Source organism: Nicotiana sylvestris, chromosome 12 (genome assembly GCF_000393655.2).
Source record: "Nicotiana sylvestris chromosome 12, ASM39365v2, whole genome shotgun sequence".
NCBI lineage: Eukaryota > Viridiplantae > Streptophyta > Magnoliopsida > Solanales > Solanaceae > Nicotiana > Nicotiana sylvestris.
In genome coordinates this window covers 106,852,785-106,868,631 of record NC_091068.1, presented here as the reverse complement: position 1 = coordinate 106,868,631, position 15,847 = coordinate 106,852,785, and the positions used below count along the sequence as shown (strand labels likewise).

At 37.1% G+C, this 15,847-nt stretch overlaps 1 protein-coding gene and 1 non-coding gene across 2 annotated transcripts; one reads left to right on the top strand and one right to left on the bottom strand.

Annotated features, from left to right (window-relative positions):
* Positions 1-203: 203 nt before the first annotated feature.
* Positions 204-13,997, bottom strand: LOC104222028 (exocyst complex component EXO70A1-like). Its single transcript, XM_070165538.1, has 11 exons — positions 13,775-13,997; positions 13,499-13,594; positions 7,622-7,827; positions 4,106-4,339; positions 3,446-3,584; positions 3,149-3,361; positions 2,653-2,858; positions 1,821-2,018; positions 1,642-1,741; positions 644-900; positions 204-533 (listed from the first exon to the last, which is right to left on the bottom strand). Exons 1-11 carry the CDS (start codon positions 13,934-13,936, stop codon positions 422-424), a joined length of 1,923 nt encoding a protein of 640 aa, XP_070021639.1. The 5' UTR covers positions 13,937-13,997; the 3' UTR covers positions 204-421.
* Positions 2,098-2,200, top strand: LOC138884509 (U6 spliceosomal RNA). Its single transcript, XR_011404690.1, has one exon. It is a non-coding gene; the product is annotated as a U6 spliceosomal RNA (small nuclear RNA).
* Positions 13,998-15,847: the final 1,850 nt, after the last annotated feature.

The following is a 15,847-nucleotide window of genomic DNA, read 5'->3' as shown; positions in this document are numbered from 1 at the left end:
TGTTTTGTGACTGTTAGATTCTGTACTTAACTTTCCGCATTACACGAATTTGAAACCCAAACGTTTCATGAATATTAATGTCCAATTGGTCTTCCCTACCCCTGTTAAATTGTGTGAAAAAAATACCATAACATATTTCTAGCAATCACTGATAGCCTTAGCTTGATACAGTTAGGGTCCATTTCTTTTCTGTCAAGAATATATTGTCACTCAAAGTGGGAAATGATTTTATTTCAAATCATGAAAATGATGTGTATAACAAAATAATAATGCATTATACACTTTACACCCCAATTTATTTTATCAACCATGCAAAGAATTGCGAAACAGCAAATCAAAAATTTTGCAGAAAAACTACTCTAATCAACTAAGTATGTTCTTACAGGTTTTCCTTCAGATCTAACAGTCAGTCACCATTTGTTTAAGGTCCTTTCCAGGTTTTTCCTTCAAAAAACTCGGCCAGCATTCGTTCAAGGTCCTCTGGTGTGTATCTGATATACTTTTGGGGATTTTTGCCCCCCTCAATCATCGGCCTAGTTGCATAACATTCAAGAAACTAGTATCAGAAAACATAATCAATTTCGATTTAGGAGTTCCACTATTCTTGTTCAGAGGGAAGTTAAGCTAGTCCAAGAAAGCATACCCGAAACGCTTAATGAAAGACCTGTAGGCAGGCAATAGGACTTCCGCGACTGCTAGCCTTAAAGACTCGCGCAACTCACTGTCAGGAACTGTCCATTGAGATTGCCTTTGATGAATCTCCTCAAATAACATGTTGAAGGTCTTAAACCTATCTTTCACCGTAGACCTAGAGATACCACTGTTGCTACTGGTGACTTCACCTGTAAATGAACCACTCCCAGCTGTAGAAACTCCTTGGACCGAGAGAGTTTGCAGAATCTGCAGCAAGGACCAGCAGGATCGTATAATGTTACTTTGTAACACAGAAAGATAAATATTCAGGACGACGTAAAATGTTGTGATACTCCACATATATCCAACATGTATGACAAGGTTAACTAGAAGGTAACAAAACATTGAAAAAATAGCTAGGGAGCAAGATTTCAGTAGAAGCTTCACGTTGTAAAACACACTATAGATAAAATAAAGTACCAAAATAAGAATAATTACTTCACATAGGAAAATTAGAAAGGTCACGAGAGAAAAGTCTCCACATGGTCCTAACACACCATCTTCCTGAAGAAAAATATCAAAACAGAACTAGAAGTGAACTAATTCTTGATATAATCTTTAAATACTCAAATTTTGAGTTTACTAGTCCAAGTAGTATGCCATTTTTACCATAACTCGCAATACTAATTTATTGAAAACCTCCCTCCCGTAACTTTAGGCACCCTTGTTACAGCTCAGAAGAATGATTAAATGTCTAATTGGAGATCAATTCTCAGAAAAATCACAAGAATTCCATCTTTATCAAAGAATATAAGCTGCATTTTAGAAGCCACAATCATGTTAATATGATGTCTATTTTAGCCTACTAATACCATTACAGGATATTATTTCACAGAAAAGGAGAACTGTAACCTCACAAGCCAAACACTCAGGAGAAAATCTTCCGAAACACCAAAAGAAAGAATTTTGAAAATCGTACTTGTAAAACCACAGAGGTAAAAAGCAAACCTTAGACCAAGAGATCCTCTTGTACTGATTTGCATGCTGCTGGACTACCCTTCTATGTATTTGCACCCAATCATCACCAAGCACATCCTTTGCTTCTGACCTGGACATCACAGAAGGGTTTTTCTAGATTTTTCTAATAAACTAAACAGCTTATTCTCACAATTAATGCTGTAACATACCTGCGAACAGATCTTACAATATAGTGAATATTATTCATCAGAAATAGTTGAGTCAAAGCAGGATCTTTGTATTGCTTAGATTTCCCGTCCAGGTTACTCTGAAGAGCTTGCAGTATCCGTGTGGTTATAACTCCCAACTGGTCCTTGGAATTACCATCATCGGCGTCTCCAAAAAGTTGCTTGAGAGTTGACTGATAGCTGTTCACAGTCAATACATAATATTGAGATACTGCAACACTGTAAACACAATTTGAACTGAAAGAACAAAAAAAAAAGTGTCCTTTCAGGGACATCTGATAAAATTGGAACGATACATAGATGATTACCATGACCCTTGCACAAGGATGACACGCACGAATAGGGGAAAAAAAAGTGAACGTAGAATTACATTTGATCAGATAAACTCATTTTTTCTAAGAAAGGGAAAGTGATGTAATACAAAGAGGAAGGAAAACGAAGATGGAACACAAGACCAGACAGAAAGCAGTGAAGATAAATTTTCAATATAAATTAACTATAGAAGATTGTTCATGAAATGTAATATTGTCATGCTTTAGAAGTGTCCTGGAAAGAACAAGTTCAGAAGGATATGAAGGCACAGAAGATTCATAAGAATAGAAAGTATAAGTAGCTAGTGTTAAAATTCTCTACAATGCACTCTTAAAACATACTTTTAAAAACTATTTAAAGAATGAGATATACAAATCACTTTGAAAATCGATATAATGAATGATCAGCAACAACTACCAGAGTGCAACATATAAAACATTCCTATCTCCCCGATAAAAAATTGGTTATACGGAAAGGATTGGAAAGCATTGTGAAGACTTACTCAAATAAGAATTTAACATAATTGATCACATAGCTAGTTAAAGGATGGACAGTTCCATCAAGAACAGAAGTTTTTGTGGCATCCTTCTCTACGGCTTCTTCAAAATCTACAAAGGTCTCCTGTGCTGTCTCAGCCAAACGATCAGTCAACACTTTAGCAGCTTCTCGCATTTCACTGCAATATTTGCTTCCAAAAACAATATCCATCTGTCACACCAAAAAAATCCCCCTTCCACGGGAAGAAGAACAAAGGGAAATGCCAAAATTAGTATTTTATGTTAAGATACTGATGTAGAAGTCTGCATTAGACCTATTAGTTCCAAAAGCTAGTAAATACATGGTAACTGATAGTTTCTTCAATTTTCCAACTGGTCTAGTCATCACAAGAGTGCTGCTAAGTTAGCAGCAGAAACAATAGGAAGTGTACGTTAAAAGATATGATATTCCAAAAGCAAAAGTAAGGAGACATAGAGATATGAGAGGTCATTTCATCATACCTCTGACTGAAGTTCTCTCATTATCTCATACATATCTAGAAGGACAAATAGCTTTTCAGGCGATCGTTTGCTTTTGGCAATGGCTTCTCCAAAGCTAAGCAGCACTGCAACACTATTTGCAGTAACCTCCGCGAAACATTGATCTCTAAGACTATCCTGACCTTCAAAAATTTGGTCAGAGACTTTCTTCTCTGCAGCAAATAAAAGTTTTACCTGTGTCAAAAGTGATGAATGTTAATAAAAGGGGAAACAGAAAGCAAAGAACAGATCAAAATTGGATGATGACATATGGCTTACGGATATCCGCATGAAGTGAATCCAGTTTCCTATTTTTGCCTCTAAGACTTCCCACTGCATTTTTTGTACATCCTCTTTACCAAGTCTTTCCACACCGAGTTTTCTAAGACTCTGTTCCACGACTGAAGAACGAATTTCCCTGGATACAAACAGGATGTATGGGAAATGAAATTGACATGAGACAGAATGATCCAGGAAGAAAAGCTCTTTTGTCAGTAAAAGATTGTCATAGAGAAATTGATCGAGAAAAAACTCGGAAGTTATCAGTTCGTGAGTTCTCTCTCAAATAAAAAGCCATGGTAATTATTGACAGTACTAGATCACTAGACTAGATAATAGATAGAGCAAAACTAAACAGCATTACATCATAAGATATATTACAAATCAGATATCGCTGATCGGTCCACTAACAAGAAATCTTGGCAATGTACAGATCAGGATACGGCTCCTTTTTATAATCCTATAAATCCACATCAATTGTATGGCTAATCATACAGTAATTCAACCGTATCTGGAAGCAGGCAGGTCTCATGGAACAAAGTTGGCATAATAGTTGCTTTTCAATTCCATAAGCTATTAAACAGATCTCGGTAATTACAATCAACTTCACACATCAAAGTACTTCCTGTAAACATCCTATATTTAGAGGAGATAACTCACTTGTAAATAGTATACAATTGCTGTTGATGGCCGGCTTGAATCATTTGCTGAGCCAACTCATGTAGCAAAGGCAGTATTCTAGGGGGAATGAGTGCTGGAGGGTGGTAAACCACTGTTTCTAAACTTCTTTGGTGCTCTTTCATTCCAGTACCATCACCTTTACTAGGTGATCCTGTAGATGGTCTCAGAGATTGGGGGAGGCAATCAAAAAGACGATCAGGTTCCACAGGTTTACTGCGAACGATACAAGTTAAACTCAAGTTAGTTAACATTAATACTTATCACATAAAAGTTAACTTGAGTTAGTGAACTTAAAAGGTAATTAAAAGAGTTCTAATTGTACATTGATCAAACAAGGGTATATGGTGATTACACAATATGTGCAGGGAGTTTACACAATATAATAGAGGGGGTAACATGGTGATTAAACTAGACATGGAGAAGGCCTATGATAAAATGTCCTGGAAGTTCATCTATGCAGTTCTTAGAAAATTTGGTTTTTCTGAAATCTGGATAGACATCATCAGTAGACTCTTATCAAATGTATGGTATTCAATCATTGTAAATGGAAGTAGGAATGGCTTTTTTACTTCATCTCAAGGCCTCAAACAGGGGGATCCATTGTCACCTTCCTTGTTCATCATTGGATCTGAGGTGTTGTCAAGACTTCTTAACAACCTTAACCACAATGAAAACTTTACTTCCTTCTCCATGAATGTAAATGGCCCTCAAATTAACCATCTGGCTTATGCAGATGATGTGATTATTTTCACCGGGGGAAATACTAAGTCCATCAAACTAGTGATGAAGCAGATCAAGACATATGAGAGGGCCTCAGGCCAAAAGGTGAATGCCGACAAAAGTTTTTTCATCACTGCTCCAAAAACTAGAGCTGGGAGAATTAACAGAATGAGGAAGAAAACGGGTTTTATGGATAAGCAATTCCCCTTTGCATATTTGGGATGTCCTATATATGTAGGAAGGAAGAAACTTTGTTACTTTTGATGATATAGTAGCAAAAGTAATGAGGAAGCTGGCTGGATGGCAAGGTAAGATGTTGTCATATGGGGGTAGCATTACTCTGATCAAGAATGTTCTGCAATCGTTACCAATTTATATCTTATCTGCCATGTCTCCTCCAAAAGGAACTCTAACACTCATCGAAAAACATTTCTCTGGATTCCTATGGGGAACAACAAGAGACAAGAACAATTATCACTGGTGTTCCTGGAAAAACTTGTGTGTACCGAAGGATGAGGGGGGAATTGGTGTCAGAACTATGGAAGAAATCAATAAAGTGTGCAGCATGAAGAGATGGTGGAGGTTTAGGACCAAACCATCTCTATGGGCAGATTTCACCAAAGCCAAATTTTGTATCAGGGCTCATCCCGTGACCAAAAAGTGGGCAGCCGGAAATTCTCACTCATGGAAAAGTCTATTACAAAGTAGAGCGAAAGCTGAAAATAACATTAGGTGGAAGGTTAATTCAGGAGAATGCAGTTTCTGGTGGGACAATTGGACCTATAGAGGAGCTCTGGCAGCAAGGTATCCAAGCAATGGTGGATCATCAAAACTCATGGTAAAAGAGTTCTTCAGTGGGGAGGATTGGAATTGGGAAAAACTAAGAAGACTTCTACCTGAAGAGGAGGTCATTCATATTACAAGCATTAAAATAGGGAGACTCTGAAGATGGAATGTTTTCGAACAAATCAGCTTGGCAATTGATTAGAATGCAGAAACCAAAGAATTCTTTCATCAACAAAATTTGGCATAAGAATGTCCCTTTCAAGATTTCCTTTTTGAGCTGGAGGTTAATTAAGAGAAGGCTACCATTTGATGATATCATTAGCAGATTTGGAAACCAGATGGTTTCTAAGTGTGCATGTTGCACTTCACCCAAATGTGAAACATTACAACATGTTTTCTTTGAAGGGGAAGCTGCAAATCATATCTGGAAGTACTTTGGTACATCACTTGGGGTGCAATTGCAAACTGATTCTATCAATGGGGTTCTCAAGCAGTGGCGGCAAAGGAAACCAAGTAATTTGGTGCATAAATTGATATTGCAAATTACTCCTATAACTATATGTTGGGAGTTGTGGAAAATGAGTACTGCTTGCAAGTATGGTAACAAAAAAAAGTTCCATCACAGGAATATGGAATACCAGGTAGTGTGGAACATTAAGGTTGTAAATAGAACCTTCCCAAACATACAACTACCCACCACATTGGCATCAAATTTGTGACATTGTGGAGAGGTTGAGACCAATTCCGATTTGGAAACAAGTTAGTGGTGCACACCAGAGACTGGTAGAATTAAGATAAACACAGATGGGAGCTACATTAAGGCAACTAGTAATGCTGGTATTGGAGGAATTGCGAGGGACGTAAATGGTAATTTTATTATGGCCTTCCCGATTCCAATAAGGTGTAACAGTAACAACTTTGCTGAAGCCATAGCTGCTAAGTTTGGAGTAGAGTGGTGTATCCAAAATGGTTACAGAAATATTGACTTGGAGATGGATTCGTTGTTGATTGTTGAGATGCTAAGAAAAAGGTCCACCAAGAACAATAAATTGAAGATGGTGATTGAAGAGATTGTACAGAATCTTGAATTAATCAATGTATATGTCATGCACTGTTTAAGGGAAGCTAACCAGGTAGCGGACTCCTTGGCAAAAATGGCCACTTCACAGAATGATGATATTGTCTACCTCTCCTATCATCAATTGCCCAATATTGCAAAAGGCCCTTTTCTACTAGATAAGTGGCAAATGCCTAGTATTAGGATTAGGTATGACAAAGCTAATTTTTTTGTTAGTTAAGTTGTATTAGAAAGAGAAGGGAGATGTCCATACGATCCCTTCTCTACATATTGTTGTGATGGTGCAATAGCAGTCTATCTTGTTGTACTCTGAGGTAAGGCATAGCCCCCCTCATTTTGTAACGCAGCAATATATCACAGCCCAGATTCATGCTGGGAAAGCTTTATTTAAAAAAAAATCAAACAAGGGTATGAAAATATTAGGAAATTCAAACCACAAAGTAAAATGTATGAAAAGATTACAGCAACAACCCAGTGAATCCCACAAGTGGGTTTTGGGGAGGGTTGTGTGTACACAGACCTTACCCCTACTCCTACCCTGGAAAGGTAGAGAAGCCGTTTCCGATAAATCCTCGGCTCAAGAAAGATGAAAAGAAACAGTACAAACAAGCAATATCAACAAAGAGGGCTAGAAAGATAGTAACAACCATCCCAGAGTCAGAAAATGGATGGAAGGAAACACTAGTAACAAGCTATAACAACAGCAAAATACTAAAAAATCGAAGCGAAAGATAATAGGAAAACACTAGCAATTTAAGACAAGAAAAACTACCAGACTAACCCTAAAACCATCGGTACGGAACAAAAATACACTCGCCTACTTACTAACCTTCTATCCTAAATATGAAAAGATTTCAGAAACAAAGAAAAACTGTATGCCAGAAAGAGGAATAAAACATTAAATTACAGACCTATATGAGGTTAGAAGCTGACGAAACTCTTCTTCTAGCTTAAGAACAGACTTTGCCAGTAAATTGGAAGCATGGTTAATCATGCCAATACTACTTTTAAGGCCTTTGGTACTGCTGAAAAATTTGACAATACTCCTTAGCTGATTAACTGCTTCCAGATAACTTTCCAAATCCTCATGTGGTCCTCTCAATATTTTAGCCTCTGTCTGTAAAGTAAAAAAGGGTCATATAAGCTTCAGTATCCATGTCAAGGATTATCCAGGTACACAAAAATTAACAAAAAAATTACTACTAAACAGATGGATTTGTTGCGGAAGCCAAATGTATATAGTGTGAATGAGTCACAATTACTATACCAAAAATTATGTCAGCCACCAAATAATAAATAAGACAATAAAGCAACAATAAAAGGAACACCAGAATTTACGAGGTTCGGCTAATTTTGCCTACTTCCTCGGACACAACCAATATTTTATTTCACTCCAAAAATAAAAGTGAAATAATACTAAAGAGAGAAGAAGATAAGAAGGCAAATGAGAGGTGTGTTTAAATCCTAAACATTAGGCCTTCTTTTATGGGGAGAAATTCTTCCCAAATTAAGTCTCCCACCGATGTGGGAGTTTGCCATTTTCAACAAATCTCCACCTTGGCAAAATTCCACATCTTCAATTTTCTCTCGGTAACAAATTTTGGTTGTGTCTTCATCTTCAATCTTCAGTGTTCAACAATGTTGATCACATCCAAACAATGTTGAAACTTGACCGCAGTCACCACTTTTGTCAGCATATCAGCAGGATTCTTTGTAGTATGAATTTTCTTCACTGTGACTCCACCTTCTTCTATGATTTCTCGTACGAAATGATACCGAACATCAATGTGTTTCGTCCTTGCATGATAAACTTGGTTCTTCGCTAATTGAATAGCACTTTGACTGTCACAAAAAATTGTGATACTTTTTTGTTCAACGCCAAGCTCTTTTAGCAACCCCTGAAGTCAAATTGCCTCTTTCACAGCCTCTGTAATAGCCATGTACTCTGCCTCTGTTGTAGACAAAGCAACTGTTGACTGCAAAGTAGACTTCCAACTAACTGGTGCCTTTGCAAAAGTAAACACATAACCAGTAGTTGATCTTCGTTTGTCCAGATCACCCGCAAAATCTGAGTCACAATATCCAACTACAGACTGATTGTCTTCCTGCTCAAAAACTAACCCGACATCTACAGTATTATGAATATACCGTAGAATCCACTTCACAGCTTGCCAATGCTCCTTCCCTGGATTGTGCATATATCTGCTAATAACTCCAACAGCTTGTGAAATGTCAGGCCTTGTGCAAACCATTGCATACATCAAGCTACCAACAACATTTGCGTATGGTACCTTTGACATATACTCTCGTTCAGCTTCATCCATTGGCGACATAGTAGTACTTAGCTTAAAATGGGAAGCAAGTGGAGTACTAACTGGCTTAGTCTTGTCATCTATGCCAAAACGCTGCAGTACTCTCTTCAAATATTCTTTTTGAGATAAACAGAGTTTCTTTGAACGTCTATCTCTTATTATCTCCATGCCAAGAATTTTCTTTGCCTCACCTAGATCCTTCATCTCGAACTCCTTCTTCAGTTGAATCTTCAACTTATCAATTTCTTCCGAATTCTTGGAAGCTATCAACATATCATCAACATATAGGAGAAGATATACAAAGGAACCATCTTTAAGCTTGCGCAAATACACACAATGATCGTATTTGCTTCTCTTGTACCCTTGCCGCAACATAAACTCGTCAAATCGCTTGTACCATTGTCTAGAAGATTGTTTCAATCCGTACAATGATTTTTCAAGTTTGCACACCATATTTTCTTTTCCAGCAACTTTGAATCCTTCTGGCTGAGTCATGTAGATTTCCTCCTCCAAGTTTCCATGTAAAAACGCAGTTTTTACATCCATCTGAACTAGTTCCAAATCCAATTGTGCTACCAAAGCCAACATAATTCTAATGGAGGAATGTTTTACAACTGGAGAAAACACTTCATTGTAATCAATTCCCTCCTTTTGAGCATATCCTTTGGCCACCAATCTTGCTTTGTAGCGAACATCTTCTTGGTTAGGAAATCCTTCTTTCTTTGCAAATACCCATTTGCACCCAATTGCTTTCTTTCCCTTCGGGAGATTGGCCAATCTCCATGTATGATTCTGATGGAGGGATTGTATTTCATCATTCATGGCAATCCTCTACTTATCTTCTTTTGAACTTTGGACTACGTCTTTATAAGTGGTAGGAACATCATCAGCTACAATTGAGGCGGCACAAGCAACCGTCTCTATAAGACGAACAGATTTTGTTATTGTCCTTTTTGGCCTGCTAGTTACAATTGATTCAAGTTGTTGTTGAGGTTCCTGAGTTGGAATCTCCCTCTCTAATAGCTCTTCTTCCAGAGGATAATCTTCATTTGTTTCCTCTTCTACTTCTTGTGTACAAGTTGTTGTTGGTTCCTGAGTTGGAATCTCCCTCTCTACTAGCTCTTCTTCCAGAGGATAATCTTCATTTGTTTCCTCCTCTACTTCTTGTGTAGGAAAAATAAATTTTCCCTCAAACTCCACCTGCTTAGAAGCACCCTTATTTTGTTTGGTATCTTCTGTTACCTTATTTATCATAGCAGATTCATCAAAGGTAACATCTCTGCTGAATATTACTTTCTTTGTCATAGCCCATAGGACACCATAAGCGATATCCTTTGACTCCAGAAGTAATCCCCATGAAAATAGCCTTCTTTGCCCTTGGATCCAATTTTGACTCTGTCATATGATAATATGCAATTGAGCCAAACACGTGCAAAGAGTCATAATCTACAGCAGGCTTTCCATACCATTTTTCAAATAGTGTCTTGCCATCAATAGCAGCAGATGGTAAGCGATTAATAAGGTGACATGCATATGTAACTGCCTCAGCCCAAAATTCTTTTCCCAAGCCAGCATTGGACAACATACATCGTACCTTCTCCAGCAAGGTCCGGTTCATACGTTCTGCCACTCCATTCTGTTGTGGTGTATGTCTGACAGTGAAGTGTCGGACGATGCCATCATTTTCACAGACCTTATTAAAATGATCATTTTTGTATTCACCTCCATTGTCTGTGCGAATACACTTGATCCTCCTGCCCTGTTTGATTCTCCACCATCATTTTCCATTTGAGAAAAATTCCCAACACTTCATCTTTGCTCTTCATTGTATACACCCACACTCTTCGGAAAAAATCATCAACAAAGTTTACAAAATAGTGTTTCCCACCCAATGAAGGTGTTTTGGAAGGACTCCAAACATCAGAGTGTACATAATCCAAAATACCTTTAGTATTATGGATCGCTGTACCAAATTTAACCCTTATCTGTTTCCCTTTGACACAATGCTCGCAAAACTCCAAGTTGCAAGCCTTTACTCCTTTTAACAATCCTTGATCTGATAAAGTTTTCAAGGATTTTCCTCCAGCATGTCCCAAGCGCATGTGCCATAGCCTGGTTGCTTCTGCCTCTTTTTCGTCACTGGATGTTACTGTCGCTGTCCCAATAACTATACCACCGCGATAACGGTACATGTTATTGTTCTTCTGATTGGCCTTCATTACCACTAGTGCACCGGAGCATACTCTCATCACTCCATTTTCTGCAATGATTTTGAACCCTTTTGATTCTAGGGCTCCCACAGAAATGAGATTTTTCTTCAAACCCGGTACATATCGAACATCTGTTAATGTTCTGATCATTCTATCATGGTTCCTTAATCGTATTGAACCAATGCCATATGAGGTAAGAGGGTTGTTATCCGTTGTGTGGACGACTCCATATTCTACTTCTTGAAAATTCACGAACCAGTCCATGTTGGGACACATATGATAGCTACAAGCCGAGTCCATCAACCATATGTCTGATAATGTTGATGGCTCTGTTGTAACTAATGAGAAGCCTGAATCATCACCATCAGCTACATTTGAATCCATAATGGCCTTTCCATTGTTATGTTTGGCCTTATTCTTCAACTTCGGACAGTCTTTCTTCCAATGCCCCTTTTCTCGACAAAAGGCACATTCATCTTTGCTGGGTCTAGATTTTGACTTGGATATTCCTTTCTTTGTCCTCGTTTGATTTTGAGGACGATCCCTCACAACCAGTGCTTCTCCTTCTCCGCCCTTCTGTTTTTCTCCTTTTCTTTGTTCATAGCTTTACAAAGCCGAACAAACTTATCTAAGAGAAATTTCGTCATTTCCATGGAGTAGAGTAGTTTCAAGGTGCTCGTACTCATCAGCAAGTGACCCCAACAACATCAAGGCCAAGTTACCATCATCAAAAGTTGTATCCATATTTTGCAAATATGTGATCAACTTATTGAAATTGGTGATATGTTCATTCATCGTGGTACCAGGAACATAGGTGAAGCGAAACAGTCTCTTCTTCATGTACAATTTATTTTGACTGTTTTTCTTCAAAAATTTATCCTCCAGTGCTTTCCATAATTTACTTGCAGAAGTTTCCTTCGTGTATGGATATTTCTGCTCTCTAGCAAGGTAGGATCGAATGGTACCGCAAGCAACACGATTGATAATTCTCCAATTTTCTTCTCCAATAACATCTGGTCTCTTTTCTTCAATAGCAAGATCTAGCCCTTGTTAAAAAAGGACATCTAGAACCTCGCCTTGCTACATCCCAAAATGTCCTGACCCGTCAAAAATTTCTACCGCAAATTTCGCATTTGACACAATTCTTGTCATAAGCGAAGATGTCAATGATGACGTATTGTTGACACTTGATGTAGATTCTTCTTGTTTATTGTCTCCCATCTTTGACACAAATATTATTTAATAGCTGACGACACAAATCAAGATTATTTCCTTTCTGGTGTGGAAGATCAGACTAAGCTGCAACCACAGAGCATACTCAGACAGAACCTTGACTCAGTTACCAAGATAAATCTTTTCTGATGTGGAAGATCAGACTATGCTGCAACCACAGAGCATACTTAGACAGTACCTTGGCTCTGATACCAATTGTTGCGGAAGCCAAATGTATATAGTGTGAATAAGTCACAACTACTATACCAAAAATTATGACAGCCACCAAATAATAAATAAGACAATAAAGCAACAATAAAGGGAACACCAGAATTTACGAGGTTCGGCTAATTTTGCCTACTCCTCGGACACAACCAATATTTTATTCCACTCCAAAAATACAAGTGAAATAATACTAAAGAGAGAAGATACAAATGCCTTAAACAGATGAGAAGGCAAATGAGAGGTGTGTTTCAATCCTAAACATTAGGCCTTCTTTTATAGGGGAAAAATCCCCCCCAAACTTAACTCCCAACCAATGTGGGACTTTGGCATTTTGCCAAACTTCAACAAATCTCCACCTTGGCAAAATTCCACATTTTCAATTCTCTCTCAATAACAAATTTTGGTTGTGTCTTCATCTTCAATCTTCAGTGTTCAACAATGTTGATCAAATCCAAACAATGTTGAAACTTGTTTGCTTACTCATTTACTTGAATTTATATATTGACCCGCATCAACCAATAAACATAGTGTATTTCATAGGCAATCCAAATAAAATCATTTTGAGCATAGGGATGGAAGGCCTAGATGAAGTAATCAACCAATAGGGTAATGCCAAAAATTCAGTCTTTATAGTAAAAGAAGACTTACATTTTCTTGCTTACTCTTTCACTTGAATTGCAACTTTGCTGTCACATTTTTAAATTCAAGTGTATGTATATATACTATGAGTATTCATAGTGCAAGAAGCAAAATGCAAAGCAAATTATACACTAGCATACAAAAGCAAAGTGACAGAAAAAATAAATAAAATTAATCCAAAATGACGAACCTGGCGCGCAAGATCAAATTGAGCCAATATGGACTCAGCAACCTTCAATGTCTTGTCAATGTTCTCGTGTGCTTTCCGAATCGAATGCGTCCTTATCTTTTCCCATCAACAAAAATTTAGAAAACAAAAACAAAAAAATTGACCATTCAATAAATATATAATCAATCACACATGTATATGTAACATATCAAACATCACATGCAGATGAAGCACAAACATTCATTATGTAATGCAAAAATCATTAATCTACACACACACACAAACACACATATTTACCTGAGTGGGACGCATGGCGGTTTCGAGGGCGGAGAGGCGGTGATCAAAGGAGCCGAGAATGGAGATCATATTATCGGTAATGGTTTGGCTCTTGTGCATTGATTCTTTCATGAATTCTGCTCTTTCCTTTAGGTTTTCCATTACCACTGTGTAAGCCGCCATTCTTATCTGATCTGCCTTTAGCTTAATTCGGCGACGAAAATATATATGGAACGAACGTTAATTACATCTCTTTACGAGGAAGAATCACACACGAAAGGGAACTGCGTGGCTTTTTATGATATTTTTATAACTACCCCTAAGTTTTTAATAATTGAAAACGAAACACTCCTTCAGGTTTACAAAATTACAAAAGGTTCTCTTAACTTTTTCATTGAGCGTTTCCAAAGATTGAAAAGTGCAAAAGAATTACCAACTTTTAATTACCATATATTTAAGATATAAGTATAAAAATAGATTAAATATGCATGAAAGATTATATATATAAAAACATAATTAAAACTTATATGGAGGAGTCTTCCAACCAATTGGTCCGTTCCAGGACTATTTTTGGATCTGCTAATTTATACTAGGATTTACTTTGGTTAGAAGAAAGGTATAAAATTATTTCTACTCTTAATATTAGTTTGGGTATCTGCATCATTAACTCAAATGTATTGCATTTTCGATAACTAAAAACAAAAATAGCATATTTGTTAAGGATAGATTTTCTTTTTTCTTAACATCGAAGATCCAATTTAAAAAGTTTCAAGCATAGAGCATAAAATACACTATACATATACCAGGATTTAGTTAGCAGCGTGGTAGTAAACTAGTACTAATTTAGTTCTTTATAGCATACGTGAAAGAAAGAAAAAGTACTTTAATTGATATAAATTATCTTCAAATAAATAAATGAGTCATAGTTTTTAAAATAAACTAAAAAGAAAATAGAGCGAATATTAGTTTTCTCTTTTAACTTTTAAATTGAAATAATGTATTTATACTTAGTTATCTATGCATTCACAATTTTCAAATTTCAATCCAAGTGGAGTAACTAAACGGGACTTCAAAACTGCAAATAATGGGAAAAGTTTTAAAGTTGTGTCAAACCTCACCTATGGAAAATGGCATGTGGCCCTTATTCTTTTGTATTCGTTTTAATCAAATTAAACATAATTTGTTGAGTACATATTTAAAAGAGAAAGAAAAAAATGTGAATGAAACTTATGCGCACCAATGCAAATAAGCAAGAAAAAAAAAAGGAAATGCTCACACTAAGCATCTTTTTCACTTCATAACCAAAACTTGCTACCAAGTCTTTCAATTCCAACTTTTTACTATAAACCCAACTACCATAGGGGGGTGTTAGATTGAAGCTCAGATGAGCTATGGAGGATGAAAAAATGAGAAAACCCTAGAAGGGTCGAGAAGAAAAGAGAGAGACAGAGAAATATGTAAACAGAAAATAAACCATCTGATCTCTATTATTCAATTATGAGTACATATATTTACAACTATAAAATGTAATGGAATGTCAATTGGGCCCGGGTCCTATACAATTAACTATTGGGCCTGTTGTGTAGAAGTGCTACCAGATTGGGCTCTAACACCCCCCCCCTTCAAGCTTGAGGGTGAGAAAATACCAACCTTGCCAAGAATGCCATAATGAAGCTGAGGAGACAAAGCCTTGGTCATGATATCAGCCAATTGAGCAGAACTGAAAACAAAATGCAAAGAGAGAAGACCAACATGTAAACATTCACGCACATAGTGGCAATCAATCTCAATATGCTTTGTGCGTTCGTGGAAAACTGGATTATTAGCAATGTGTAGGGCAGCCTGACTATCACAATATACAGGAACTGGAGCAGTAATAGGCAGTCCAAGGTCACCCAGCAATCTAATCAACCAAGCATTTCAACAGCAACCTTCCTTAGAGTTATATACTCAGCCTCTGCTGAGGACAAGGAAATAGTAGGTTGTTTCTTGCTCTTCCAAGAGATAGGACTACCACCAAGTGTGACATAATAGCCACTGACAGACTTGCGAGAATTAGAGCAAGAACCCCAATCAGAATCAGAAAATCCCATA

Bases quoted from the DNA above. Each gene is read 5' to 3' on its own strand.
- LOC104222028 (XM_070165538.1), bottom strand. From the start codon at position 13,936: ATGGCGGCTTACACAGTGGTAATGGAAAACCTAAAGGAAAGAGCAGAA. The intron at 2,019-2,652 runs GTAAGTCTTCAC...GACTGTGAACAG, and splicing joins TATGTTAAATTCTTATTTGA to CTATCAGTCAACTCTCAAGC. The intron at 901-1,641 runs GTTTGCTTTTTA...TCCTTGCTGCAG, and splicing joins AGAGGATCTCTTGGTCTAAG to ATTCTGCAAACTCTCTCGGT.